Source organism: Nycticebus coucang, chromosome 11 (genome assembly GCF_027406575.1).
Source record: "Nycticebus coucang isolate mNycCou1 chromosome 11, mNycCou1.pri, whole genome shotgun sequence".
Taxonomy (NCBI): domain Eukaryota; kingdom Metazoa; phylum Chordata; class Mammalia; order Primates; family Lorisidae; genus Nycticebus; species Nycticebus coucang.
The window spans coordinates 119,764,354-119,791,458 of record NC_069790.1 but is presented as its reverse complement, the minus strand read 5'-3'; the positions used below and the strand labels follow the sequence as shown (position 1 = coordinate 119,791,458).

General features: G+C 58.0%; 1 protein-coding gene across 1 annotated transcript in view; it reads right to left on the bottom strand.

Moving 5' to 3' along the window:
* LOC128560184 (SCO-spondin-like) overlaps nt 1–27,105 on the bottom strand; it is a 51,142-nt gene that overhangs the window by 8,365 nt on the left and 15,672 nt on the right. The window contains exons 37-85 of the mRNA XM_053553747.1: nt 26,560–26,713; nt 26,406–26,460; nt 25,459–25,551; nt 24,955–25,167; nt 24,732–24,859; nt 23,884–24,040; nt 23,656–23,806; nt 23,204–23,255; nt 22,400–22,457; nt 20,576–20,749; nt 19,863–20,006; nt 18,571–18,741; nt 18,322–18,486; nt 17,389–17,568; nt 17,151–17,273; nt 16,901–17,030; nt 16,692–16,817; nt 16,444–16,535; nt 16,133–16,306; nt 15,646–15,810; nt 14,794–15,046; nt 13,687–13,733; nt 13,341–13,511; nt 12,815–12,946; nt 12,478–12,623; nt 10,524–10,618; nt 9,929–9,981; nt 9,573–9,779; nt 9,261–9,431; nt 9,063–9,142; nt 8,047–8,216; nt 7,545–7,591; nt 7,246–7,437; nt 6,959–7,129; nt 6,529–6,729; nt 6,118–6,214; nt 5,837–6,036; nt 5,504–5,670; nt 4,743–4,903; nt 4,306–4,523; nt 3,568–3,609; nt 3,285–3,440; nt 2,618–2,827; nt 2,259–2,426; nt 1,441–1,572; nt 1,092–1,338; nt 652–804; nt 530–579; nt 11–355 (exon numbers count right to left, since the gene is read on the bottom strand). Coding sequence (XP_053409722.1) covers nt 11–355; nt 530–579; nt 652–804; nt 1,092–1,338; nt 1,441–1,572; nt 2,259–2,426; nt 2,618–2,827; nt 3,285–3,440; nt 3,568–3,609; nt 4,306–4,523; nt 4,743–4,903; nt 5,504–5,670; nt 5,837–6,036; nt 6,118–6,214; nt 6,529–6,729; nt 6,959–7,129; nt 7,246–7,437; nt 7,545–7,591; nt 8,047–8,216; nt 9,063–9,142; nt 9,261–9,431; nt 9,573–9,779; nt 9,929–9,981; nt 10,524–10,618; nt 12,478–12,623; nt 12,815–12,946; nt 13,341–13,511; nt 13,687–13,733; nt 14,794–15,046; nt 15,646–15,810; nt 16,133–16,306; nt 16,444–16,535; nt 16,692–16,817; nt 16,901–17,030; nt 17,151–17,273; nt 17,389–17,568; nt 18,322–18,486; nt 18,571–18,741; nt 19,863–20,006; nt 20,576–20,749; nt 22,400–22,457; nt 23,204–23,255; nt 23,656–23,806; nt 23,884–24,040; nt 24,732–24,859; nt 24,955–25,167; nt 25,459–25,551; nt 26,406–26,460; nt 26,560–26,713 — 7,187 coding nt within the window. The remainder of the gene's footprint in view (nt 1–10; nt 356–529; nt 580–651; nt 805–1,091; nt 1,339–1,440; nt 1,573–2,258; nt 2,427–2,617; nt 2,828–3,284; nt 3,441–3,567; nt 3,610–4,305; nt 4,524–4,742; nt 4,904–5,503; nt 5,671–5,836; nt 6,037–6,117; nt 6,215–6,528; nt 6,730–6,958; nt 7,130–7,245; nt 7,438–7,544; nt 7,592–8,046; nt 8,217–9,062; nt 9,143–9,260; nt 9,432–9,572; nt 9,780–9,928; nt 9,982–10,523; nt 10,619–12,477; nt 12,624–12,814; nt 12,947–13,340; nt 13,512–13,686; nt 13,734–14,793; nt 15,047–15,645; nt 15,811–16,132; nt 16,307–16,443; nt 16,536–16,691; nt 16,818–16,900; nt 17,031–17,150; nt 17,274–17,388; nt 17,569–18,321; nt 18,487–18,570; nt 18,742–19,862; nt 20,007–20,575; nt 20,750–22,399; nt 22,458–23,203; nt 23,256–23,655; nt 23,807–23,883; nt 24,041–24,731; nt 24,860–24,954; nt 25,168–25,458; nt 25,552–26,405; nt 26,461–26,559; nt 26,714–27,105) is intronic.

Here is a 27,105-nt window from a genome sequence, read left to right as displayed (position 1 = left end):
GCGCACTCACCCAGGCAGGGCCCTGAGTAGCAGGCCTGGGTGTCCAGGTGGGAGAAGGTGCCATTGCAAGTGGGATCTGCCTCCACCAGCACGCAGGGGCAGGACCCAGGGCGGGAGGCCAGGCCCAGGCTGCAGCTGCGGGAACAGGGTCCCCATGGACCCCAGGAGCAGGCCTCCAGCAGCTGCAGGCAAGGCTGCTGCCCACAGGACTGGGTCTGGGTGTTGGGACCTGGGCAGGCTGGGGCCCCATAGCCAGGGGTTGGGGCCACACATCCCCGGGTGCGGACCCGGTTTCCTCCTCCACAGGAGACAGGACAGTCGGACCAGGGGGACCACAGCATCCAAGTCCCAGGCACTGTGGGAGGGCACAGGTGAGACTAGAGAAGGCCAAGGGAGCAAAGGCCAGAGGGCAGGGTGGGAACTTCATGGCCCAGGGGCTGGTAGTTGGGGATTGGAGACATGAGACAGAGCAGATGGCAGGCAGGGCACATGCTTAGGAGGGTTAGGAGGGCTGTGATGAGTCCCAGACCTGTGCACTCAGCAGTGTCCTCACAGATCACACCCTCGGGGGTGCAGGAGCTGTGGAGAGCCCAGACTCAGGATATTGTTCTCCAGCAGGACAGTCCTGGCCACCCTCGGGCTGGCACTTACCACTGCCCGCATTCCCCTTGTAGCCAGCTGTCCCCCAGGAGGCGGGGGTGAGCACCTTGCAGGCACAGGGGTGGACATGGGGGCTGAGGGCAGGGTTGGCTCTGGGACTGCTCCTCCCGACACTCCGGGGCCCATGAGTCTGATGTGGAGGACCTGGGTGGGCATGGGAAAGAGGAGGTGAGAGATGGCCTAGGCTTCCATCACCTCATGCCTCCTGCTAAGACAACCCAATGGGAAACTCCATGGTGGGAATGGCAGGTAGCTAAGGAAAGGCCGGGGGTAACCAGGGACAGAACTGGGCCAGGGCACAGGGTGATGCAAAGTCACTGGAGAGGGCAGGGCCCAGGCACTTTTTGTCAGAGAGGAAGGGGAGGCCCCGTGAGGCAGGGAGGGCTGGTGATGGTGGTGGTGGTGGTATCTAGCCTCACTCAGTGCCATACCGGAAGCGGCTCTGCTGCCCTCCAGGCCCACATGAGTGGCTGCAGGAACTCCAGGCTGACCAACGGCTCCAGGCACAGTGGGTGGGAGGTGGGCAGGACTGGGCTGTGCAGGAGAGCTGCCCAGCCTGACATGAGCAGTTGTTGCAGGCGTTCTGGTGCTGGCTCCCAGGGGCCCAGCTGTGGCCCTGAGCATCTGTGCACTCACAGTGTTGGATGGGCACACAGCTGCCGTCTTGCTCCAGGAACCCTGTGGAGAGGTGGCCCTCAGGGCTGGTGCTGGCACCCCTGGGAACACACCTACCTTTACTCTGAGTTGTGCTGACATTCCTGAGGGCCAGGAAGTACCTACCTTCGTAGCACCGGCAGCCCTCCTGGCAGGCCTGGTTGTCCTGACACACAATTCCTTCCTGGAGGTCTGAGCAGCGGCGGGGGCAGCGGTTGGCACAGGTGACCACCTCCATGCCTGCTGGGCAGCCTGCCTCTGAATGTATGGGAGGGCTGGGGTTAGGAGGATCCTAAGCCTCAGAGCTCAGAAACCCTCCCTCTACCTTCTGTGGGGGACCCCTCACCTCCTGGAGGCTGCAGACCCATCCCATCCCATGCAGGTGCCCATGGAAACCCAGGTCCTTGGTGAGACCCAGAGAGTTCCTCTTACCTACCTGTGAGTTCTCGGCACCTAACCTGGCACCCAATAAATGCAAGCTGGGAAGAATCCATGCATCCCAAAAGCCAACCTTTCCGCTTAGAGCCCCCTGGTGTCCACCCAGACGGGAGGAGGTGTCAGTGTCGGTGGGGCTTCCTAAAGGATTGGTGAGCTCAGGAGGACAAGTTACAGCTGGCACTGATGCTTGGAAGGACTGGGAGTGGGCTGCAGGGCTCACTGGGGCTTGCCTGGCCCTGTCTACATCCCACAGCACCAGGTATGCACCTGACTAGCAGTGTCAAGTCCCCTGAAAATCTCAACCTGACTGGTGGTTCCACAGGCATGGTGGGTGGGGAAGCTGAGAGGAGGAGCTATCCCTCAGGATGGGCCCCAGACCCAGCCGTCTACTACTATGGGGCTCAGTTTTCTTAACTGGCCGGTGGGAGAGCAGCCTGCATCCCTCTCCATCACACGGTTTTGTGGGGATGAAGTTAGAGGGGGTATGGCTGTCACCATTGTCATACCACAGGGCATAGGATTGCAGAGCCTGACGTGGTGCCTCTCCCCAACACAGGGAGCACCCCCATTCTTGGGTGGGGGGCTTGAGCATCTGCGGCTCCTCAAGGATTGTCCCCCCCCACAGCTGCGGTCACACCACGACCAGGGGCTCCAGTGCGACCAACCCCCAGGCACTGTGTGGGACAGAAAATATCTATATTAGGGGTCAGCTCAGGCAGGGGGGGTCCCAAATGTCCCACGAGTCTGGGCCAGGGTTCCATGTGAGATGTGGAAGTATCACATTCTGGCAGGTGGTGCCTGGGAGGGGGCCCTGATGCAAGAGACCTCCCATGGGCAGAGCCAGGGAAAGGCCCAGGCAGCTTACCTGGGCAAGCACGCAGGCTGCAGAAGCGGCGCTCCTGGTAGGCGGTAAGGATGTCAGGGCACCAGTGCCCACCAGGCCCTGGGGGGCGGTATGCCCGCAGGCGACGTTGCTGGCCCACCCCACAGCTTCGGGAGCAAGGTTCCCACGGGGCCCAGGAGGTCCAGGAACAGTTCCCAGCCTCACAGCTAGGGCCGGGACACAGGGGCACTTCTGCCGACAAAGTAGATTCTCTCTCACCTGCCTGAGTCGAATGGGACCTGCCCAGCCTCCCCTTCCCTTCTGTGACCTCATTCTGATCTTCAGCCCCATTCTGCACCTGATAGTGTTGTGTGGCTTTGACACCTGGGCCTTAGTGTCCCCTTTTCTCATAGGGGACAGTAATTCCATAAGCACAGGGCTGCACAGGGATTTGGGAAGGAACTGGGGGAGAATTCAGCACACACTGAGGCCCAAGGGATTTTTCTGGAAGATGGCAGGGATGTCTAGCAGTTGGAAAGAAGGCCCGATGCAGAATCAGATGCTGAGCTAAGATCAGATGTCAGCATTAGAAATCAGTAACTGCTTGGGGTATCAGGTGTTAAGGCTGGGGATTGGACACCAGCTTTGGGTTAGAATGAGATGTTTGAATGTGGTGGGTAAGGTCCAAGGTGGAGGCTGGAAGCCACACCTGTGCATGAGGGCAGGTTGCAGGGACGCTTCTGCAAGGAGCTCCCCACTGTGCAGTTGGCCAGGCAGAGGCGGGTGCGGCTGCGCCAAGCAGGGTGAGCAGGGTCCGTGCAGCTTCCAGAGCAGGGGGACCATGGGTACCAGGGGCCCCAGCCACCTGTGGGAAGGGTGGGAGAGGCACCCCTGGGCTCAGCCTCTTCAGGAAGCAGGGGTGGAGGAGGAGGCCCTGGGCTTGCTCTTCCCAAAGGGAGGCCAGGGGAGATATGCAGGGATTCTGGGGCTACCTGGAAGACCTGTCACTGGCTCCACCATGGACCCTTCAGTCCCTGCATCAAAGAAAGCCCTGCTCAGAGATGTTTCCCAGCCCACAGTGCTCAGGACCACACCCAAGCTCGTGGCTGGCACTCTGGGTTCATCACTGTCTAATCCAACCTTCCCTCAGCTTGAGCTCCTGTGGACACTCCAGACCCAAGCACAGCACATCCTTGTAGGTCTAGGCCTTTACTCAAGCCAGTCCTGCTAGCTGGCATTCCTTCTTTTTCTGTCTTGACAATGTTTTCTCCATCCATCAAACCCCCTCAGACTAAATGTCTAGTCTAGTCCCCAGACTGTCCTTCTAGGATAGTGGTTCTTAACCTGTGGGTCGCGATCCCTTTTTAACAATGAAAATACATTGCGGCATTAAGAAGGTTGAGAACCACTGCTGTAGGAGAATTCCCTTCCTCCTTGATTTCCCACAGCACATGCACCTTCCTATAGACTCACCAGAGGCTGAAATGGGTTACCTGAGCCTCTGAATCCCAAGGTCAGGGACCTCATCCCACCCCCCACATACAAAGTATGGTGCATTTGGCAAAAGCTCCAGAAATGTTGGCTGAATGCACCTGAACAGAAGCCTAGAGCTAGAAGGTGAGAAGGATCCAGAGACAGCAACAAGGATGGACAGACCGGAAATGACAAAGGGTGGCTGAAACCAACTAGGCCAGTCAGACGTCTACCCAGCACCTTCCTGCTGTCCTTACCAGGGCAGTCTGGGCTGGGGCAGTACTCGAGGTCTTGGTGGGGCCCTTGGCAGCCACTGTAAGTGGACGTGGGGAACACACACTGGCGGTTGCGGGTGCGGGTACCCAGCCCACCACAGGAGCGAGAGCATGGGCCCCATGGACTCCAGGGACCAAAACGACTACGGGCCTCAGAGCAGTCCTCCACAGAGCAGGACAGTGTCCCATGAGCACAGGAGCTAGGGAGAGAGTGTTGGGGTGAGGTGCTGGGCAGGAGGGACAGGGCAAAGGGTGTGGGCAAGGGTCTCAGCCTGAAGGGTGAGGAGGTGGAGCTAGGGATGGCTCAGGAAAGGCGAGGCAAAGGCCAACCAGGGCTCCCCCCATGCATGCTGTCCTCTCCCTCAATGAAAAGTTTTCCTCACCCTTCCCAGCCCAGCTGCCACCCTTGTCCCCCTTACCAATTGCTGCAGCCTATACGAAGTGTCTGGCCAGAGCCCAGCTCATCTCCAGGCCCAAGGGACAGACCCCCCTCTCTCGGGAACAGGGGCCATGCCCCAGGGTTGCTGCCAGCGGCTCCCAGCTCCTGCAGCAGCAAGGCCGTCAGCACACAGGGGCACTCCTGGATTGGGAAAGCAATCCCTGTGCACCTGTCGGGCTCAGCAGAGCAGAACTGGCACCTGCCTGTCATCCAGATCCACAGTGGGAGATGGCAGAGTTGGCCAGGTAGAGCAAAGGTGAGGGGTGCTTTCCCACAAGGGTGTGTCAGGGAGAAGAAAGGCAGTGAAGACCCACATCCCCATGTTGGAGGATAAGGGAGGTGAAGCTGTGGGGTGGAGGAAGCCATTGGGGCCTGGCAGGAATACGCCCTCCACAGCCAGAAGAGTCAGAGGGGACACAGGGAAACACTTGGGGCAGTGTCAGTCCTTGTGAGCCAATGTGAGTCTGAGGACTTATGCTAGAGGAGGGCAGAGGCCCAGGCAATGCCTGCGGGCAGCAGGTAGTCCCCATTCCCTGGGAGCCAGGGACCCTGGGAGGGTCTCATCCCATGTCCCCCAGGGGCTCTAACTCTGCCTGCAGAGACCCCAGCAACCTCATGAGCCCAGGTGCTGCCTGGGATCACATGAGGGAGCGGTGCCAGTCAAGGCCACAGGGTCCACAGTTAACACTGACAGGTGAGGGGCAGGCAGGGCTCTGGGCTCCTGGCTTGCTGGGTTCTGACCTGGATACAGGCCAGGTGGTGCTGGAAGGTGCCCTCAGGGCAGTGGCAGCCCTCCTCACAGCCATCAGAGAAGCAGTCCACCTGCTGGGTGATGTGGGCGCAGGAGAAGGGGCAGCCCTCGCCAGGCTGGCACTCACGGTACAAGCGGCCGGCCGGGCAGCCTGCCTCTAAGATAATACCCTTGTCAGTGCCTGGTTCCTGCCCAAGGCCCCCATCCCTGACTGCCAAGGGTGGGTAGGGAGAGCCCAAGAGGCACCTATGAGCCAAGTTCAAGGTTGGGTGAACATGAAAGGTTAGTGAGGGTGTTAAGGTCCCAGTCTGGCTGAGTCTCACCTCTGCAGACCTGGGTGTTGCACACACGGCTCTGGCGGGCAGACCCCGGGCAGGGAGGCTGGGCACAGCGCCTGGAACGCAACTGCTGCCCTCCCCCACATGAAAAGCTGCAGTCCTCCCAGGGGCCCCAGGAGCCCCACATTCCAGGGCCGGGACAGCTGGGTACCTCCTGGCATTGCAGGATGCCTGCCACACAGGTGCTGGGGACAAAGAAGTAGACTTCAGAGAGAGGGCCCAGCCCACTCCCCCAAGGCTCCAAAATCTTACCCCTCTTAGCTTACCAGTTGTCACACGGCCCAGTTACCACCTCTCCTGGTTCCAGGCTCTCCCAGGAGCTGAGCCCAGACCCTACCAACCGGCTTTTGTTCTCGGGGATCCCTGGGACACAAGAGTGGTGAGTAAAGATTCTGGATGGCTCAGCAGCCCCCATCAACCCCTCTGTTCCCCTGCCTGTCAGCCTTCATTCCGTGGTGCCCTGTGTCCTGGAAAGGGAGGTGGAAGCTTCCACCTTGACCAACCCTCGGACTTGGGGTGACACTGGGGCACACAGAAAGACATATAAACCCTCGAGGGCTGGAGAAATAGCCGCCATTCCCAGCTGGCAGCTCAGGTTGGGCCCTGTGAGCTGTCGTGCAGTGGTGGGCTGGGGGCTGGGGCATGAGGGCTGGGGGATGAGGAAGGGAGGCACTGACCCCTGGCTCCAGGCTGATACTGGCAGCGGCAGTGGGCTGGGGGCACACAGAGCCCATCCTGGGAGAGCTGGCCCGGGGGACACCCACAGCTGGGCTGGCAGCTGTTTGGGTCTGGCTGGCACATACTCCCTGGGGACAGATCCTGGCAGGAGCGGGGGCAGGGCTGCCCACAGGGGAGTAAGCGCTGGCCACCCCCGCAGTCTGTGTAGGAAAGAAACAGAGAGGGTGGGTGCTACAGGGGCCATCCTGAGGGATTCCTGGCATTCAGGTGACCAGCCCTCTTACCTCAGCCCTCCCTACCCAGACCTGCCACCTTGCCCAGTTCCACGGGTAGTGACCTGAGCACTGTCCTTTGAAGGGAGTGACATGAGGGTGTATGGGGGGTCAGAGGTCAGAGTTGGCATCTCCCAGACCTCTCCAAGGCTCTCACCTGCACACCGTGTGGAATTGTCCTGACAAGGGCGACTCTGGGTGTGGCCCCCAGGGCAGGGCCTCCCTCCCTCAGGGGTGGGGGGTTGGCTGCATTCCCGGCTGCGATGTGACTGTCCCAGGCACGCATCACAGGGAGACCATGGTCCCCAGGGGCTCCAGGCTCCGTTCACTGTGCCAGGAAGAGAGACTCATCTGCCTTAGGAAGCCCAGAGGCCCCAGGTTATTGGGGTTGGAGCGGCGGTTTGAGGCATTCAGGGGGTCACAGGCTTTCAGGGGATGGCACACCTGGGCAGGTGCTGGGGCTGGGGCAGGCCTCCCTCTGATGCTGGGCCCCTGCCTCCCCTGTTTCCCCGGGGCACTGGGTGCCTCCGTGCCGAGGAGCAGGGCAGGCACAGGCCCTGGATCGGGTCTTTGTCTGGCCCCCGCAGGGCTGGGAGCACACCGTCCACTCCAACCATGGGCACCAGCTGCCAGGCACTGTGAGGAGAATGGTAGGCACTGGGTACAGCCATCCCTCCCCTAGGGCCATGCCCCCTGTGTGGTGGGACCACCTCTCCTTTCTTCCCTCCAGGCGGGGCACATACCTGGGCAGGGCAGGTCTGTGCAATTCAGCCTCCCCTCCTGGCAGGTGCTGGTCGGAGAAGCAGATGGGGAGAGAGGAAGAGGCAGCAGCTGGGTCTGGCCCTGCCCCATCCCTCCATCCACCTTCCTGGCTGTCTCTGCCTTCCTTTCACCCCTACACTCCCTAGTTCCTCAAGGTTTAGTGTCTATGCTCCTCACTCCCCGCACTCTTGCCCCCCAGAGCCTGCTTCCTGTCCCACTGAGGTGGTATTCTCAAATGTCACCGGCTAGTGTGTTCTACTGAAGAGGGACTGCAGGTACCGTGCATGGCCAGACAGCAGGTGCCAATGCCATGCCTGTTGCCTCCAGCCCCCACCCCCAGCAGACATGCTGAGCTGACCACCTGGTCTCCCCACCTATCAGATGGGTCGTGGTGCCTGCCCTGCATCCTCTCGGGGACTGTTGGGGGGTAGTGTGACTGTCAGCTGGCATCCCTGCCTCCTGCCATGTACAGTTCCCCCTCACCAGTAGTTACAGCCATCGGGCCGGGCCAGCTGGGCACCTGGATGATGCCTCTGCCCAGTCAGCAGGTCCAGGCAGCTGCAGTGACCCGGATGCACACAGATGGCCCCATTGGCACTCAGCACCTGGCCTGGAGGGCAGTAGCAGCCGGGCTGGCAGCGCCACACGCAGTGCTGTGGAAACAGCAAGAGAGGGCTCCAATCAGCAGGAATAGGGGCTTGTGGGTAGGGCAGGGTGTCTGGGAGATCACAGACCACTCTGAAGGGAGGTGACCTAAAGAGGAGGCTGGAGTGGGAGGAACAGAGGTCCAGAGGGAGAGAAGAGAGACACTTCAGTCCAGAAGCTCTGTGCTTTATGAAGCACATGCCTTGGGGTTTTAAGGAGGGCAGGAAGGGATGAGCCAGCCTCTGAGTTCCCTTTCAAGTTTCCGGGGAGCATCCCTCCAGCTCCCCTGGGGAGTGAATCTGGAACCGGGTGTTCCTTAAATTTTAAGCCCCAACTCTCAGGGTCAGGAGTTCATTGTGGATGACCCAGACCAATGACCTGCAAACCGAGGCATGTCCCAGACCTCCCTGGATCTCAGGGGACCCTGAGAGCTGGCTGGGCGAGGGAGGCAGTTTGGGAAGGAGCTGGGGGCCCTTGCAGTGGCTGGGAGCCAGGCCACTCCTCCTCTTGCTCTTCCTTCTGGGCCTGGAGGCCTTTCTCGGACCTCCCACTGACAGCTCCCAGGACCTCAAAGCACCCCTGTATTTCTCATAGCTCTAATCACTGGTCTGTTCTTTGATGAGCTCTGTCTCCCTAAACCCCAGGACAAGTCTGTGGCGACCACCCCTGTCTGTATGTGCCTCATCTCTCTGGGCCTAGGGGGTCAGCCTGCTGTGTGCTGACTGTGAACTATAGCCCAGGACCCTCAGGTGTCCCCTTCAGTGCCAGGCAAAAGAGACCTGAGTCCAAAACCACATCCTGCATCCTGCTCTCCCACAAAGTGAGTCTCAGGTCAGAGGTCAGGTGGGACTCACCACTAGGTCATCACAGGAGCGAGGACAGGGAGGGCCACAGGGGCTGTACTCAGCTCCTTCGATAGCAGTGCAGTTGGTCACTGGGGAAACATGGTGGGCTGAGAGCTGTGTGGATGCCCACCCACGCTGGCTCCCTGCGCTGCTCCCTCCAGCTTCTCCTGCTCTGCACCTGGCCCCCACCCCCATCCATGGCAGTACCTGGACACGGCAAAGCCTGGCAAGCTTCCCCCTGGACCCGAGGCCCCTCACAATAATCCCCCAGCCCCTGGGGTGGGGGCTGGTCACAGATTCGAGTGCGGCTTCTCAGGCCTCCCCCACAGCTCCGACTGCAGGGAGACCAGGGTCCCCAAGGCCCCCAGCCCCCAGCTCCTGCAGGAACAGGAGAAGAAGGAGTGAGGAGGGGCTGGTCAGGCCTGCAACACTGGTGCAACACGGTGGCATGCACAGGTTATGGTTGGACAATGGGTGCCACCTGGGGCTTCAGGGGAGGGACTACCAGCAGGCACTCACGGTCACACCCGGGCAGGAGGCATAGCTCCTCCTCAGCCTCAGGGCCTGGGCAGGGAGACCCCGGTGTAGCTGTAGGGGGCAGCAGAGTGATCCTGAATGGTGCTGTGCTGGGGGCCCTGGTGCAGAAGCGGTGCCGATGGCGTCGGGCAGGGCTACAGGAGGCAGAGCACTCGCTCCAGGGGGTCCAGGGTGACCACGTGGGCTGACCTGTGAGGGGTGCACAGGGAGGGGGTGCAGGGAGCAAGTCCACACTGGAGAGGGACACACCTCCTGCCTGCCTATGGCCATCCTCCCCCAGCCTGAGGCCCTGCCGCTATGAGGAGCTTGGTGCAAGTCAGAAGAGGGGACCCTCTTACCCTCCTCACACGGCCAGGAGCTGCAGTTGGTGATGAGCCCAGAGATGCAGGAGCTGAGGGGGCATTGGGGTTAGGGGGTCTTGGGGGTTGCACTGTGCTCCCCCAGATCCATATGTTCAATACCTGGCCCGGCACCTGTGTGTATTTGGATATTGGCTCTTTATAGATGGAGTTAAATCAAGCTTACTAGGGTGGGCCCTAATGCAGACTAACTCATGTCCTTGGAAGAGGAAATGTGTACAGCAGGCTACACAGAGGGGAGATGACAAGGAGAGACGGAGACGATGGCCTAGTACTAACCAAGGACAGCCAAAGATTGTGGGCAAACTACCAGAAGAGAGAGGCCTGGGTGGATTCTCCCTCACTGCCTGCAAGGAGCCAGCCCTGCCAGTGGGACCCTCAGGCCTGTTCAAGGCCCCCCCCCCCCAACTCCGCAACAATGCTTTGTTGCAGCAGCCAAAGGAAAGAGTGAGAAGCCACAGAGGGTACACAGGTGGGGCTGGGAGAGGGGCAGGCAGGTGCAGCCTCTGGGCTGGAGAAGCCTCCAGGGTCCTCAGAGGGCCCAGGACCACAGCGGGGTGGGGCTGTGTCTCACCAGTTCTCACATGGCCTTCGCACAACACTGCCCGGGGCATGGAGGCGCCCGCTGTGGGAGCAGGGGCAGTCCTGGGTTGGCACGCACATGTTGTTCTGGAATTAAAACTCTCTTATCATCTTCTGGCTCCCAAGTGGGCCTGGCCTGCTCCCTCCCCAGTCAGAGCCAGCACCTAATTCCTCAACTAGGACTCTCATCAAATGCCACCCACTCTCCTACTACAAACACACTGCCTCCTCCTCCCCATCTGGCAGGGAAACACAGGCCTTGGGGCTGTGGGGATGTGGACCCTCCAATTTCTGGGAGAAAAAGACCATCTTTAATTGAAGGACATGAGACTAAACTGTCAATGGCCTGTGAAATCCGCTATGAACATGTGAAATGTGCAATTCAGTGTGTACAGCAACAGTAGAAAAAGCCCACATTTGGGCAGCACCTGTGGCTCAAGGAGTAGGGCGCCGGTCCCATATGCCAGAGGTGGCAGGTTCAAACCCAGCCCCGGCCAAAAACCACCAAAAAAAAAAAAAAAAAAAAAAAAAAAGCCCACATTTCTTTTTTTCTTTTTTCTTTTTGGAGACAGAGTCTCACTATGTTGCCCTCGGTAGCATGCTGAGGTATCACAGCTCACAGCAACTTCTAACGCTTGGGCTTAAGTGATTCTCTTGCCTCAGCCTCCCAAATAGCTGGGACTACAGCAGGCACAACGCATGGCTATTTTTTTTTTTGTTTGTTTCAGTTGCCATTGTTGTTTAGCATGCCTGGGCCGGGTTTGAACCTGCCACCCCAGGTGTATGTGGCCAGCACCTTTAACCACTGAGCTACGGAAGCCAAGCCAAAGCCCACATTTTCATCAACAGAGGAATAACAACAGAGGAAGATGATGTGCCCTGTAAGTTTGGACAGAAGTTATTCAAATTTGAAAGAAACCACTGTCTAGTAGCACATGATTCAAAGTTAAAGACACTGAGGTTTGTAGGCAGTCCCTGGGGAACCTGATTCCTGTGACTAGGTATAATTTTACCCCAATTATTTTACCATAAAATAGAAACTGAGGCAGGAAAACACTGGTCAAAGCTCATGGAGCTACTACTACCCTGCTTCCCCAAAAATAAGACAGTGTCTTATATTAAGGTGTGCTCCCAAAGATGCACTAGGTCTTATTTTCAGGGGACATCTTATCTTTCCTGTGAGTAGGTCTTATTTTCAGAGGATGTCTTATTTTTGGGGAAACAGGGTAGGAAGAGCCTGAGTTAGACTCAGATCTGACTGGAACCTATCCCTTAACCATGCCCCATGGCTACACAGTGGCACTGTTATCCATGGTTCAGACTCTACCATGCAGCTGGCATGTCCCAGTCACCTCCACATACTCCAGTCTCTGACAGTCAAGTCAGGACCACATTTGCCCAACCCGCTCCACATGTGCAGAGTTCACTTACTGCCTCTGTCCTCGTCTTGGGCTCTGGGTCTGGTTCCCAGACTGGGCACTTCTTGAGGGGAGGTTGCTTTTCCCCACCATGTAGCCCAGCCCCAAAGTGAACATACATAGGTACTCAGTAAATAACTGGTGATAACACAGAGGACAGAGCCCTTGAGCAGGGATGACTCATAGGACCTTCTAGACCAGTGGTTCTCAACCTTCCTAATGCCGCCATGTATTTTCATTGTTACAAAGGGGTCACGACCCACAGGTTGAGAACCACTGTTAGACCAATCACCACTTTACAAACAAGAAAGCAGAGGTCCAGGGAGAGATGGATGAGGTTGCCCAGGGTCACCTGCTCTTCCCGCTGGAGCTAAGCCATGACCCCTGAATGCAGTGCCCTTTCCTCAACTCTGCCGGATCCCATACCCTTGGCTCTGCCTCTGCTCACGTCCTGCTTATCCCTTCCCTACCACCCTAAGTCTCCAGGTCCCAAGGAGGTCCCAGCTATGGCCAGGCAGGGGGACACACCAACAGGAGCATCCCAGGTGGGCAGTAGCAGCCGGAGTGGCAGGTCTGGTTAGTCCCTCTTGGGGTGCTGAGCTCTGCACAGGAGGCAGGGCCCTGGGCACAGTCCAGCCACTGCTTACCCTTGGGACACATGCCAGGCACTGGCCCTAGAAACACAGAAATTGACAGCCCACTCAGCTTTCCTCTAAGCTCCCAACTTGGGAGAGGCATCAGCTCTGGGCCCAGGAGGGGCTGTTGTCAGGGCTGAAGGAGGGCTGAGGGACAGGGCTGTGCTGGGGTGGCAGGGAGGTGGTGGTAGTGCTCTGAGTTCATGGGGATGAGAACGAGAAGCCCTTACCTGCACAGGGCTGCAGGCCACAGGTGGAGAACTCCATAGGGCTGTACAGGCCACTGCCTCGGGTGCGGTTCCTGTAGCCGCCACCGCAGGGCACAGAACACGGAGACCAAGGGCCCCACTCCCCACCAGGACCTGGGGGGTGGCACCTGATCAATGCAGGGCCTGTCTCCCACACCCAGCATACCTGCTCTTCCTCCCACCCAGGCACCCTAGGGCACCTCCTCTGTCCACTTCGCCGGCAGTGTCACGTCCCACCTTAGGAGACTTCACACCTGGGTAGGCTGTGGGGTTGAGCCCAGAGCTGGGCTGGCCTCTGGGGAGGATCTGGGGCTACTCTAGAGAGGGTCTCCATAGGGAATGGACTCTCAAGGGGGTCTCTGGGCGCCAAACTGAGCATACAAGTCTCTTGTACTTCTCAGGGCTACTACCCTCTTCTTGTCCTGCTGTGTGTGGGGTGATGGGAATATTTTGACTTCTTTCTAGAAGGTTCTTCAAGGAGGCCTCAGGACCTCATCTCAGCTCTCACCTCGACATGGCCGTAAGCTGCAGAATTCAGCCTCCATTTTGGGGCCCTGGCACTCAGCACCCCCAAAGGCAGCTGGGGGTGCAGTGCCTGCCCGGAAGCGCCGCCGAATGCCCACATTGCAGCTGCGGCTGCAGAGACTCCATGGGGTCCAGGGACTCCAGCCACAAGCCACTGCCAGGGTGTGGGGTGGGGGAGGGCAATATGGGTGAAACATGGCCATGGCATCCTGCAACCTCACTTCCCTGAACACCAGCACTCCCAGAAGTTTATCTCTGGAGGGGCCCAAATCCCTAGTGGTCCCTGAGGACCCACCACTGCCTGGCTGGGACCCCAAACATGGAGGTACCTGGGCAGAGCTCCAAGGTGCACACCATCTCACCAGAGGTACAGGTGCTGCAGAGAGAGGGGCCAGTGAAGCCCGGCCCCATGGCCACAGTCAGCCCCTGCCCTTGAGCATTGTGTGTCTGCCCCAGGGCAAGCCCACCAAGTAAAAGAGAAAGCCAGCTGCCTTTGGGGGTGCTGAGCGCCAGGGCCCCAACGTGGAGGCTAAATTCTGCAGACTGAAGCCATGTGGAGTTGCCCATGTCCCACGCGAAGTTCATGATGGGACCAGGATCCTCACCCAGGGACCCCACACCACCATCAGCTGAGATGCCCCAGGCACTGTGATTCCCCTTTGTCCCCTGGCTTCATCAGCAGTCACCTTTTTTATGCTTTTTATTCCATTTGTACTTACTAAACACTGTTTAGAAATGACCTGGAGTGGCAGGGCCAGGTAGGAGGGAATTAGAAAGAGCTAGAGCTTTCCTAGGAGGAAAAACTGGGTACTTTATTTTTAGTTTTCAATACATGTTTTAAAACTTATTTGTTAAATACTGGAGGCTCCACAAAAAGAATGTAAGGAATAAAAATCAAGAAAGGAAAGGAGGTGAGAGGGAGAAAAATGAAGGAGGGAACTGAGGGAAAGAAAAAGGAAGAAGAAAATGAAATTTAAAAAGAAAAAGAAAAGAGAGGGTGGGTTAACCGCCCTGTGCTGGCAGATGGTGGTGTCTGCTTTGAGTATTGGGCACATGAGCAGAAATCAGGTGGATCCCAAGAAAGGAGTTATTTATATTCAGGAGAGAAGAACACAGGAAACTGGGAGGAGGGACGAGAAGCCCCTTTCCAGTCTCTAGTTCCACCAAAAATCGCTACATTAATCTAAGGCCCAATCTTCCCATAAGTCAAAAGGGTATGACCCCCCATCCCTCATGGACACCTGCACAGGCTGGGCAGGACCTCAGTGGCTTTAGTGTTTCCAGGACCTGTGCCTGGCACCAGTGGATGATCGGGTTGGGGAATGGAGGCAGGACACCCCCACCCTGCCAGGTTGTGTGTGTGACAGTAAGCCCGTGCCTGCCCACCTCAGGAGCCACCAGCCCCTCCCTGCCCCCAGCCCCAGGCTATGTCCTACCAGTTGTTACAGGCATCCACGAGACCCACTGCTCCTGGTGCATAGATCTGCCCGTGCAGCTGGCAGGGGCACTGGCTGAGGGGCAGGCAGCTGGCATTGTACAGGAAGAGGCCAGGGGGGCAGGTGCAGCTGGGGGTGCAGGAGCCTGTGCACTCTACCCCAGGGCCCTGCGCCAGGCATAGCCGCGGGCACGGACCCCCCTCCTGGTGACACTGCTCCGCTGAGCGGAACATCATGTTCCCTGGGCACTGGGCTGGAGGAGAAGACAGACACAGCAGGTCTCAACAGGGGTAGGTGGGGAGGGAAGGGAAGGGGGATTGAGGGGTGGAAGGGAACACACATGCAGGTGACTGGGAGGCAGCCTGTTAGGCAGGACCAAGCCTGAGGAAGCCCCCTCCTGCCTGCCATCCTTCCCGTGCTTGTTCCAGTATCTGGAATGTCACCAGTAAAGGATCATGACTTTGCTCCACTTTAATGTAAATATCCTTGAGAACAGAACCAGTCACCTGGGATAAGGGAGGGCCAAATGATAAGGGTCTGGGGCTCCTGCTACCCCTGTTTTGGCTGTGAGTGGGTTCTGTCCAAGGGAAGGCCAGCTTGATGCCCTTGGAGGAGCCTGTTCTCCCAGGAAGGAGGCTTGCCCCCACAAAGATGAAGAGCTAAGAACCCAAGCCTGGTTCCCAAAGGGTGGGAGAGGGCAAGGGTCAGAGAAGACACAAGGAATCCTCTAGTCTCTCTCAGCTCAAGGTGTCACCTGTCCTAGAGTCAGAGGGCAGTGACATGTGAAGGTGAGAGTGGGGAAAAGGCTAAAATCCCCGAGAGGAGCTGGAGAATGAGGTGGGAACCTGGTACCTGTGCAAGGCTGTGCATTGCAGTCCCTGGTCTGACTGTGGGGGCCCTGGCAGGTGGAATTCCCGGGAGCTGGGCCAGAGCAAATGCGTCCACGGGTCTGGATGCCCCCGTCACAGGGAGCAGAGCAGGTGGACCAGGCAGTCCACAGGCCCCAGATGCTGGGCTCTGTCAGGAAGAGTGGAGTCCATGGTCACAGACATAGGCAAAGGCCCAGGAGGGGATGTGGGAGGGATGGAGCTGAGTGGCTGCAGGGTCTTAACTGCAGCTCTCAGCCCCAACCAAAGTCCACCCTTCTTGGGTGTCCCAAGGACTGCATTAGGCAGCCCACTCTGTTAGTTGTGTGCTGGTGTTCTGGGTGGGGTGGGGGATAGCAGGGGTGGGAAGAGGTTCCAGGACAACAACCAGGTGTGCTCCCACCCTGGCTTCCAGATGAGCAGAAGGGGTCATCTTTCTTTACCCCTCATCCCACCCCATGCCTGGAACATACCTGGGCACACAGAGGGGCTGCAGGGCTCCTCCTGGGTGGCCTCTCCTGGACAGGATGTGTCCCTGGGGCTGGGGCAGAGCCTGTAGCGACTGCGCCAGCCTGGGCCCCCACCAGGGGCAAGGCAGCTCTGGGAGCAGGAGGACCAAGATGTCCAGGGCGTCCAGCCCAGCACTTCTGGGAGGGGGAGAACAGGACAGGCCAGTTGCACAGGGAGCCTTCCATCCGTATTCAAAGCCCCACCCACCAGGGCCAGTTTCAGGGCTTCCTCTCAGACACAGAGTTGGGAACAGGAAGGAAGCTCCTGGCTGTACCTGTCCCACACTCCCTGTGGCAGGCCTGCAGTTCTTGCCTGTCGCCTTCACATGGGGCACCCCCGGAAGCTGCTGGAGGGTTGGAGGGAGACCTGGGGAAAGAGCAGCCCTGGGCACCTGCTCCTCTTCCCCTGTCCTTCACTCTGCCCACTTTGTCCCCTGTCCCTCCACTCCCTTCCCCCTGGGGCTGGCCTGACCCTGAGCCTCTCCCTCTCCACCCTGTTCCCACTTCCTTCTGCCTCGCACACCTGAACCTGGCTCTCACTCCAGAGCCACAGGAGTGGTCACAAGGAGCCCAAGAGGACCAGGCTGACCAGCCACAGGGCAGGGGGCAGCCTCCTGGCTGGCACAGCAGCACCCCCTTCTCACACATGCTGCAGGGGAGGAAGCAGTGAGAAGCCCATCAGGACTGGGGTCCCCAGGCACAGTGCCCTCCCCTGGTGCAGCCATCCCTCACCATCTGCTGCAGTTGTTCAGGAGGAAGGACACCCCTGGCTGCTTCAGCTCTTCACCCACAAGGCAGGGGCACTCAGAGAGGGGCAGGCAGCGAGAATCATGGAGAAGGAGCCCTGGGGGACAGCGGCACCCTGGGGGAGGAGAGAGGGCACTCGGTTCCAAGGCGGTCAGGCAGCAGGGAGTGTGGCTAGAGGGTGGGGGTTGGTGGCCTAGGGCGGGGCCTATGCTCTGCTGCTTGCAGCTCTGCTTACCCTCCATGCAGTGCCCACTGCAGCTACTGTTGGCCTCAGGATCCAGGCAGGAGGGTGGGCACGGGGGTACCAGCCCCTTCTGGCACAGATCAGCACTCACATGCACAAGGCCCAGCCCACAGTCTGGGGGTGATAGACACCAAGTGGGCGTGGCACCAGGAGGCCAAGACCTGCTCCAACAGCCCTATGCCCACAGGCTCCCTCCTGTGGTATCCAGGCCCCAGCCCATTTCCCCCACCTCTGCCACCTGTGCAGGGCTGCAAGCCACAAGGTGCCCTCTCTTGGGAGGCCCCAGGGCAAGGGGCACCGCCGTTCTTGGGTGGAGGGTCCACACATTTTCTCTGGCGACTCTGGTGGCCACCCCCACAGGAGACACTGCAGGGTCCCCAGGCCTCCCACATGGTCCACGCCCCAGCCACTGTGGGGGAGAGAAGAACACAGTCAACCAGGAAGAGCCAGAAGGCACAGACTGTGTTACAGAGAGCAAGGCGGTGGGGGGCGGAGTGGGTGTGGGGGAGTGTGCTAGGCAGGGGCCTATAGAAAAGCTATGGGCCTGGGAGAGGAGCTGGGACTTCAGGAAGCCTACAGCAGGTGCCTCCAGGGGCAGCAGTAGAAGTAAGACCACCAAAGCCAGGGTGGGAGTCAGAAGTGAGGCTGAGGAAACCCTTGGTGAAGGGAGCCCCTCTGTGGATTACGCAGAGGTGGGCAGATGGTGGGCCACTCCCTCAGATTCACAGAACAAAAGGGCACCAAGGCCTTCAGTGTGGGGCCCAGGGCAGTGGCACAGCTGGGTGGCTCCAAACATCCTCATACACCTCTCCCTTCATCCTCTTGGTGCCTCCTTAGGCAGGAGTCACCGTTATTCCATTTCAATTCTGGGTGAAGGGACAGAGGCAGGAAAGGAGGGGCAGGCCAGGGAGCAGGTTTCCTGACAGGCCTTTTGTGGGTATGAGGTTGAGACATCAGAAAGGCAGTGGCCCCCTAGAGTGCCAGAGGCTGGACACTGGGGTCCCTGAAGGAGAGCAGGGCACTTCCCCTGGTAAGGATCTTGGATGAGAACACACCCCAGGTTTCCCATCTGAAGGGGCCTGAGGTGCAGAGGGGTGGGAGGGTGGCCCCAGTTCCCCTTGGGGGCAGGGGCTTTCTTGAGGAGACTGGGCTGCAGGGTTACCTGGACAGGCCTGCATGAAGCAGGACTGGCTGCGCAGCTGGTTGTGCGGGCAGCTGCCCCCCAGCAGGGGAGGTCGCAGAAGCTCTCGGTGTTGGAAGGTTAGGCCCAGGCCACAGCTGTGGCTACAGCTGCTCCAGCTGGACCAGGCTGCCAGCACACAGTCCACTGCAAGGGACAGGCGGGCCAGGGCTCAGTGGGACTCACACAAGAGTGGGCACCCTCAGCGCTGCCCCTACCCCCAGCACATACCACAGCCATCCTCATCTGAGCCATCTTGGCAGTCAGGACGCAGGTCACAGCGCCGCTTAGAGGGCAGGCACTCCCCACTGCCGCAGCTCAGCTGGCTCGGAGAGCAGAGAGCACTCGAGGCTGGCAGCCCGGGCAGGGCTGTTGTGGGTATGATGAAGGGCACTGGACTCTCTGAGGCGGGAGGAGGAGTCACGTAAGTGATTCCAGGCTGGACAATATCCTGAGACCCTTCAGCCATAGGCCAACAGCACACAGCTTGACTGGAGGCCCTGGCTGGAGGCCCTTGCTTCCCCTTCCTCCCTGGGCCTCCTATAGCCTGTGCCCAGGGCTTCCTTCTACTACATGGGGATGACAGCACAGGGTTCTTGGTCTTCAAAGGCTCTCACATAGTCTCTCTACTTCTTAAAGCCTCTTGGAGTGTCCAGAGAAAGGTCAAGGCATCTAGAAGGGCCGTAATTCCGTTGGATACCCTGTTCCTGAAAGCATACTCCTTGGGTACCCCTTCCTGCAACTGGCTAACACTTGATTTCTCTTCTCTTGGTTGGAAGACTAGGCTTTGATCATTGTGATCTACTTTTGATGGATGGATAGATGGATGAATAGATGGATGGGTGGATGGATGGATGGATGGATGGGTGGATAGATAAGATGGGTGGGTGAGTAGATGGATAGATGGGTGGATGGATGGGAGGGTGTGTGGATAGATAAGATGGGTGGGTGAGTGGATGAATAGGTGAGTGGATGGATGGATGAGTAGGTGGATGAAGGGATAGATGGGTGGTAGATAAATGGGTGGGTGGATGGGTAGAGAGATGGGTAGATGATGGATGATTGGATAGATGGGTTAAGGAGGTGGCTGAATGGATGGATGTGTGGATGGATAGATGGGTGGATGGATGGATGGATGGATGGATGCATGGATGGATGGGTGGATAGATAGATGGGTGGGTGGGTGGGTGAGTGGATGGACAGATGGGTGGGTAGGTAAACAAATGAATGGATGGATGAGTGGGTGGGTGGATGGCTGGAAATATGGGTAGATGAGTCTCCTCAAGGGTCAGACAGGTCTCATAAAACAGCTGAGACCCCAAACAAATCCTATCCCCCCTCTTCATCATCTCCCAAAACACACACATTCCTGGTGTTTTTAACCATTCACTTTCTCTCCAATCCCTGCTGCCCAAGCCTCTCTCAGGTCCTTCTCATATGACCTTGAAATGGGAGCCAGGACTTCCCCACACGTCTGGCCACCCTACCACTGCCGTAGGACAAGCAGACTCTCTGGAGCTCACCGCAGTGCCTCTCATCAGAGCCATCAAGGCAGTCCTCCCTGCCGTCACACAGCTGCACTTGCTCCACGCAGCCCAGCATCTTGCAAGGCACCTCGCTGGGGCCGCACTGCACCGGTGGGAAGGGCCTTGGGGCAACACTCTGGCCTGTGGGCACCACCATGCCAACTGACCAGTCACCTGGTCTTCCTTGTCCTCATTCCCTAGTCATCTCCCAGTAGTACCCCTCCTGGTGCCTGGTGTGCCCCACTTTCCACCTCTCTTGGGGTAATGGAAAAAAAGTGAACTGGGTCAGGAGGCTTGGGTCCTAGCCTCCTTGACCTTGACCTGTGTGACTTTATTTTTATTTTTTTTTTTGTAGAGACAGAGTCTCACTGTACCGCCCTCGGGTAGAGTGCCGTGGCGTCACACGGCTCACAGCAACCTCTTAACTCTTGGGCTTACGCGATTCTCTTGCCTCAGCCTCCCGAGCAGCTGGGACTACAGGCGCCTGCCACAACCCCCGGCTATTTTTTGGTTGCAGTTTGGCCGGGGCTGGGTTTGAACCCGCCACCCTCGGCATATGGGGCTGGCGCCCTACTCACTGAGCCACAGGCGCCGCCCGACCTGTGTGACTTTAAACAAAGCAGTCAGCCTCCTAGGGTCCCTGTCCCCCTCGCAAGGAAGTTGTTGGGCTCATGCAGACTTTGCATAGACAGAAGGGTTTGGAGCCTCACCAGAAGTGGTCACCAGAGTTTCTGGAGGTGGGAGGAACACCGTCACAGCTGCCATTCCTGGTTGTGGGGTCCTAGCCTCTGTCTGGGATGTGGGGGTGATGGGCACTGTCTTCACGGATTCCCCAGAACTCAGATAAAGAGCGCTGGAAGCTAGGACAGGGCCCACCCTTCTCTCTGTGGGTGGAAGACGGAGGGAGGTGAGGCCTTCCCCTCCCTTGAGAGGCTTCTGGGGTGCAGCATAATCGCAGGTACCACAGACTACCTACCCCCCATCTTCTGAAATCAAAAAAGAAATGGGACTCATAGTCCAAGGAGCGTAAAAGTTTTTAAAATAGCATGTCTTAGTTTTGATCTGAGATTTGTACTCTATTCTCAAGAACACACATTTGGCAACTTCCAAGTTCCAATTGACTATAAAATAAGATATTTAGGGAGAGAGAGAGCTGAGATCATTTAGGCACAACCAGCAGAAGGAGCAAACTCTACCGGAAACTCAGGATGAGCCCATTGCTACTGCTGTACAAAAAACTGGTTTTGAGCTTCTTGACAGCTATAGTGAAAAGCGTGTTAAGAGTCTCCTTTTCTGGGGGGCAGTGCCTGTGGCTCAAAGAGTAAGGGGTCAGCCCGGTATGCCAGAAGTGGTGGGTTCAAACCCAGCCCTGGGCCGGAAACTGCAAAAAAAAAAAAGAAAGAAAAAAAAAAAAAAGAGTCTCCTTTTCTGGCAAGATATTCATCTTCAAAAACAGCGCTTTTTTTTTTTTTTTTGGCCCACACCTGTAGCTCAGTGGGTAAGGCATCGGCCACATACACCAAGGCTGGCAAGTTCAAACCCAGTCCAGGCCAGCTAAAACAACAATGACAACTGGAACGAAAAAAAAAAATAGCTGGGCATTGTGGCAGGCACCTGTAGTCCCAGATACTTGGGAGACTGAGGCAAGAGAATTGCTTAAGCCCAAGAGTTTGAGGTTGCTATGAGATGTGATGACAGTACGACAGCTTGAGACTCTGTCTCCAAAAAAAAAAAAAGAATGAATGAAAGAAAAAAAACCAGCCATTTTTGTAGAGCCAGACTTAGAATGAGATTAGACTTCACCCCATGGCACCACATGTCATGGACCTGAGCAAGTTGCTTCGTTTGCTCAGAAATACAGTCTGGCCAGGCTTCTGAAGAACTTCCACTGGATCACATAGAGGCACCACAGAGGTTGTCTGTAAGATATCCTTTCCTCACAGATGGGGAAACTTAAGCCCATGTGGATGGTGTGGTGTGCATCTTCCACGGGAGGACAGAGCCAGAAAAATCTGCTGCCCTGGTGGCCCATGCCTCCCCATCTGTCCTCTATAGCTGCTCCTCTGTGAAGATAGCTCTCCTTTGGCTAAAGGGCAGACAAATGATCAGGTTGCGACTGGAGGCAGATCACAACTGGGCTGGGAGCCCCCCCCCCCATCTTATTTCAAACACGCTAACTTGGTGACTTCATCCACCCCCATGTCTGCTGCCAGGAAACCCTTCAGTTAGGGGCCCTGCTGCAGGGATGGTGAGCACTACCCCCACGGGAAAGTGGCCACACTGTAGGGCACAGGCTCAGCCCTTGGAGCTGGCCTGAAGCCACCTACCCCACTGACTTGCAGCCCTTGTACCCTGGAATCCCAGAGGTGGGCCCTGTCCAGGGTGGCCAGTGTCTCCTCCCTGAGCCAACCTTGCAGCTCTTTCACTGGGGAGTCAGGGACCAGGGAATTGGAAGCTCTGAGATGTAACTACTTGCTTTGGAAGGGCCAGCTGGGACCAAGTTTGAGGGAGGGGGCTACAGCTTGTGCACATACCTGTGGGGGGTGCAGGTGACTCCTGCACAGGATACCCATGCTCAATCTCCACCAGGCCCTGCCAAGGGAGGGCACTCAGCACCCCATGCAGCCCTGGTGTAGAGGGCAGGCAGCTCCTATTCACATACCAGCCTCCTATTCCCATGAGGGTGCAGCTGGGGTGCCCACGGTCCCACCACCTTCCACTCCACTTTCCCTCTGCCTCTCCCACGGAGGATAGTGCCAACTCCTCTGCAAGTCAGGTGGGCTGCCACCTCTGGACTGGGCACCCATAGGCACCGGCCCCCACCCTCAAGGAGCTCAGGGACCCTGCTCTCACTGGCCCACTAGGGGACCCACTTCAACTCTTGCCCCCCAAATTCCCCTGCCTCTGCCCCAACAGGAGCATGCACACACGTACACACATACACACACACACTCTGGGCTTCTGACCAGGTGGTTCCCCAGTGGGAAGGTGCCCTGCCCCTCTTCTCCATGTTACAGATACTCAAGCTCCATCCTTCCAGCCTCGTCCAGAGAGCCCCTGGGGACCTGGACACAGTGCTCTTCCTGCTGTGACCCTGCTGTGATGCTCTGATGCCTGCCCCGTGGGGGTCACCTTCCTATTAGGGGCACAGGCTTCTCTCATCCCAAGCTCCTCCAGGCCCTCTGCCCTGTGCTTCTCTGCACCTCCAGCTGCCCCCAGAGACTCCAGGCTGATGGCCTGACTGAGGGCAACACCAGGAAACACATGTAGGGGAGACATAGGTGCTGGAATCCCTGCCAGCATCACCCTACCCTCGGGGTCTGTAGCTGCCCACTCACCTCCCTGGGCTGGGTGGAGGAGAGAGCTGGGGTCCAGGCTGTGGAATGGACTCTGAAAAGAAAAATAGCCAAAGGGGTTCCAGGGGCTCTCCCACCTTGAGAGTCCCACATCCAGTCAGGGTGAGTGTGCCTGGGGTCTGGGGGCTCTCGCTGCAGGGGAGCACTTGGGAAGGATGCTGTCCACTGAGGCCCCTGCAGTCTGGGGTGGGGCCTGAGAATCTGCATGTCTAATAGGGTCCAGGTGATGCTGATGCTACTGGTCCAGGGGCCACATTTTGAGAACCCCTAAACTCCAGATGCTATGGAAAAGGCACAGTATCCTAGGATCCATGGTGGAAAAGCAGCAGCCCCTCAGCACACAAGGTCCATGGGTGCCTGGGGGCTGAAGACGGCACAGGGCCCCCTCCCACATGGCTGCCCCTCTAAGAGCTGGGCAGCAGGCCCCACCTCACCTGCTGGTACCCGCGGGCAGGAGCACACAGCCCTCCTCATCTGAGCCATCCCCACAGTCCACAGCACCGTCACATGGGCCACCACTCAGGGCACACTCACCACTGGCACAGCGGTGCCCAGCACCAGGGCATGGAGTCGCGGGTGGAGACACTGCAGGGGGGCACATGGCTGAGGACTCCTGCCACATCATGTGCCTTTACCCCACCTGTTCCCAGTGCACCCCATACCTGGTTCACAGCCCAGCAACTCCACCCGCAGCAAGACGCTGCGGCCGCCCTCGCCGTGGTAGACATCACCGGGCCACATCCTAACATACCTTGCCTGCACCATCTGGCTGAATGTCCATACTTCGGGAGCTGGGTCACCCCAGGTGTCAGAGAATAGCTGCCAGCAGAGGGTGCTGTTTGATCAAACCCTACCCCCTGCTCCAGCTCCCCCCAAATGACCTCCTGAGCAGGGCTCATTGTTACCCAACTTTCTCAGCATGGATTCTGCCCCACCCAGAGCCCAGGTTCCCACAGTAGCCATCTGGATCTTTCAAAGCTGTGTGTGGGGGTCTTGTCCTGGTCTAAGCTTCTCCCTGTGGGCCTATGGTGTCCTAAGGGCAGGGGACAGGCAGTGCTCCCTGCTGTGTCCCCAGGCCCAGCACCTAGCACACAGTGGTGCTCCTTACAGTTAGGAGTGAACACATGGTGGGGCTGACTCTTGTTGCTTCACAGGGCTTGTCTTCCACGGGTGATGCAAACCCCATGAGGGCGGGGCTGGGTCCAGGCTGCTTTCCGTGTGGCCCTGCTTGGGTCTGGGCTCCCTGGACCCTCACTGAACTTGCTGTCCCCCTCCATCCCCTCTCCCTGTAGGCTGTTGCAGGGCTTCACATGCCTGCCCTGAGTCTGAGCCACTTGGCTGTTTCCTGACATCTACTTGACAGTGGCATAGTCCTTGCTACTTACCAGGTGTTCAAGCATCTAATGTAGGCAGTGTCCCTCAGGGAGGCTGAAACGCCTTAGGGACAAAGACTCTGGGACTCACAAAAGAACAAGGTTAGTCCCTTGCCCAGGGGCCTTGGGAGTAGTACCTTGGGCAGGGACAAGATGCCAGGCAGGATGTCATGGTAGTTGTGCCAGTGTAGACCATCACTACTGAGCTGGAGCGAGAAACTGGTGACATAAGTGTTGAAGGAACCAGCCCTCTGCACTATGATGCCTAGGGCAGGGCCAGGTCAAGGGCAGACGTCAGAGCTGAAGGAGCTACTCCCCTCCCGCCCTCATCACTGCCCCTCTTCCAGCCTCTCCACTAACCAGTGAGGTTCTGGAGCTGAAGCAGGTCCAGCTCCAGGTAGGAGTGTGACTCAGCAAAGAGGGAGTCCTCTCTGGGGCTCCCACCCTGGGGGCTGGGCCCCTCAGTGGGAGCCCACAGGAGGGCAGCCCGGCTGGGGTGCTGCAGCTGCTGGGATGGTGCGTGCAGATTTCCCTTTGGCAGTCGGGCCACCCCCAGTGGAGAATAGCAGGGATCTGTGCGCAGAGAGAGAGGGGCTGTAGTCAGGGAGGGCAGAAGGTGGCAGGAGCCTCAGGGAAGCTGAGAGATTTGAAAGGCCCAGCAGGTGTCCAAGGACAGGACAACAGGGCAGAAGGCTGGGCCAGGAAGGCAACTTAAGATGGGACAACTCCTAGATCCTCGGAATAACCATCCTCCACGTGTAAAGCAAGGCAAAGGTCCCTGAGGTCCTGTTTTAGCTCCCAGCTTGGGCAACCTCTGGGCAGTGCCCTCCTCAGCACTGTATTATGACAGCTCGTAGTCCTTACCTCCCAGCGGAGGTAGAATGTAGCTGACCAGAGGAGGTCCCATATGGAAACTGGAGGCGGGAGTGGCCATGGGGTGGACTGCCTGGTCCTCTCCTGGGTGGGGAGACTCTAGGTCAGGGGAGAGACTGAGAGGTTCACAACAGCTGCTGCCAGCACTCACGCATCTCCCCTCATGTTGGAGCACTTCTCTCTGTGTCAAGTCTCAGGACCCCCAGGAACAGCCCCCAGCTGAAAAGAGCTCCTCTTCATTCCCTGGGTATATACTGGGGGCTTTCACTCCTACTGACTATTTAGAGAACACAGGATAAAACTGCCAGTCTAAAGCTACTTTAGACACAGGACTTCAATTGTCGTTCCTAATCCAGGGATGCTATCACTAATAGGGCATCTTTGTGGGCATTAGAAAGGGCTGTCTCTGGATGGAAGCTCCCCTGTGGGCGGGAGTCCAGCCCTCACTCACCACTCACTAGGTCACTTGTGCGGTGAACAGCCTGTACAAGTGTATATATGCTGGCTCTGCCCTAACCTCAGCAACCTGTGGATGTACTTTTAGGATAAGAAAGCTGGACCCATAAATGCATCCATTTGTAACCCTTTGGATTTTCCTGTTTTATTCCTAGGTAAAGATGCTTTCATGTTCAGGTAAAGATGCTCTGGAAAATGTCCAACTTATTCATGAAAAAAGGGGGACAGGAAAGCAACCAGATCTGGCCCAGAAGAAAAGATAGCACCCTCAAAGATGGCATGGGTGGGAGGGGCAGAAGGCCTCAAAAGCACCAGGGAGGCAGGCAGAGTGGGAAGGCAGAGGTAAGACACCCCCTCCCCAGCATCCAGGACTCCAGCTGGCCACCACCCTGAGGCTGGGGCATCCAGCCACCCACCCCCATCAGAGTCTCTGGGGATCCTCCTTCCCTTGAGGCACCTCTGTCATCCCCTGACCCACTCACCAGTCAGGACACAGTGACAACACAATTCTCCTGTTCCCTGCACCAGGACCCAGCCCTGTGGGGACCCAAAGGTCAGGCCAACTTTCTACCTCAAACCCACCCCATCGGCCTCCTCTGCTGGGGCCTCCACATAGTGCCTCCTCCAGACTCTCACCTGGGGGCAGCGGCCCAGTGGGCAGTAGGGGGAACAGTGTGTGGTATGGTTGTGCAGACACTGGCACACGCTGCAGGGGCCACTGCGCCAGCGCTCCCCGATGTGGTGTACCTGGCCCTGGTGCTCACAGCCCTCACAGGGCTCCGTCTGGCACCTGGGAAGGAAGGGGGCTCACCTGATGTGACTAGCCCTCCTGTTTTGCCTGGAAAATCCTGGGTAAACTGGAGCATTTGGTTATCCCAACCCACCTAGCACCTGAGAAATTGTACCCAGTTCAAAAGATGGGCAGGGAAGGTAGTTGTGCCAGCACCACAGTCAGGGAGCTGGGCAGGCAAGTACAGCCATATCCCAGGTACCTTCAGAGGTACAAGGGGCCAAATCAGAGGACCCATTCCTGTCCCTGGATTTGTCAAGCTGCATTTGTGGCCCTGTTTACCTTCTCTGGACCTAGAGAGCATGAAACTAAAGTAGGAGAAGGCCAGGGGTCCCCAAAGATGCACTGAGAGTCCTGGGGTTTAGACTGGCAGGGGCATGAGCAAGGTTCCT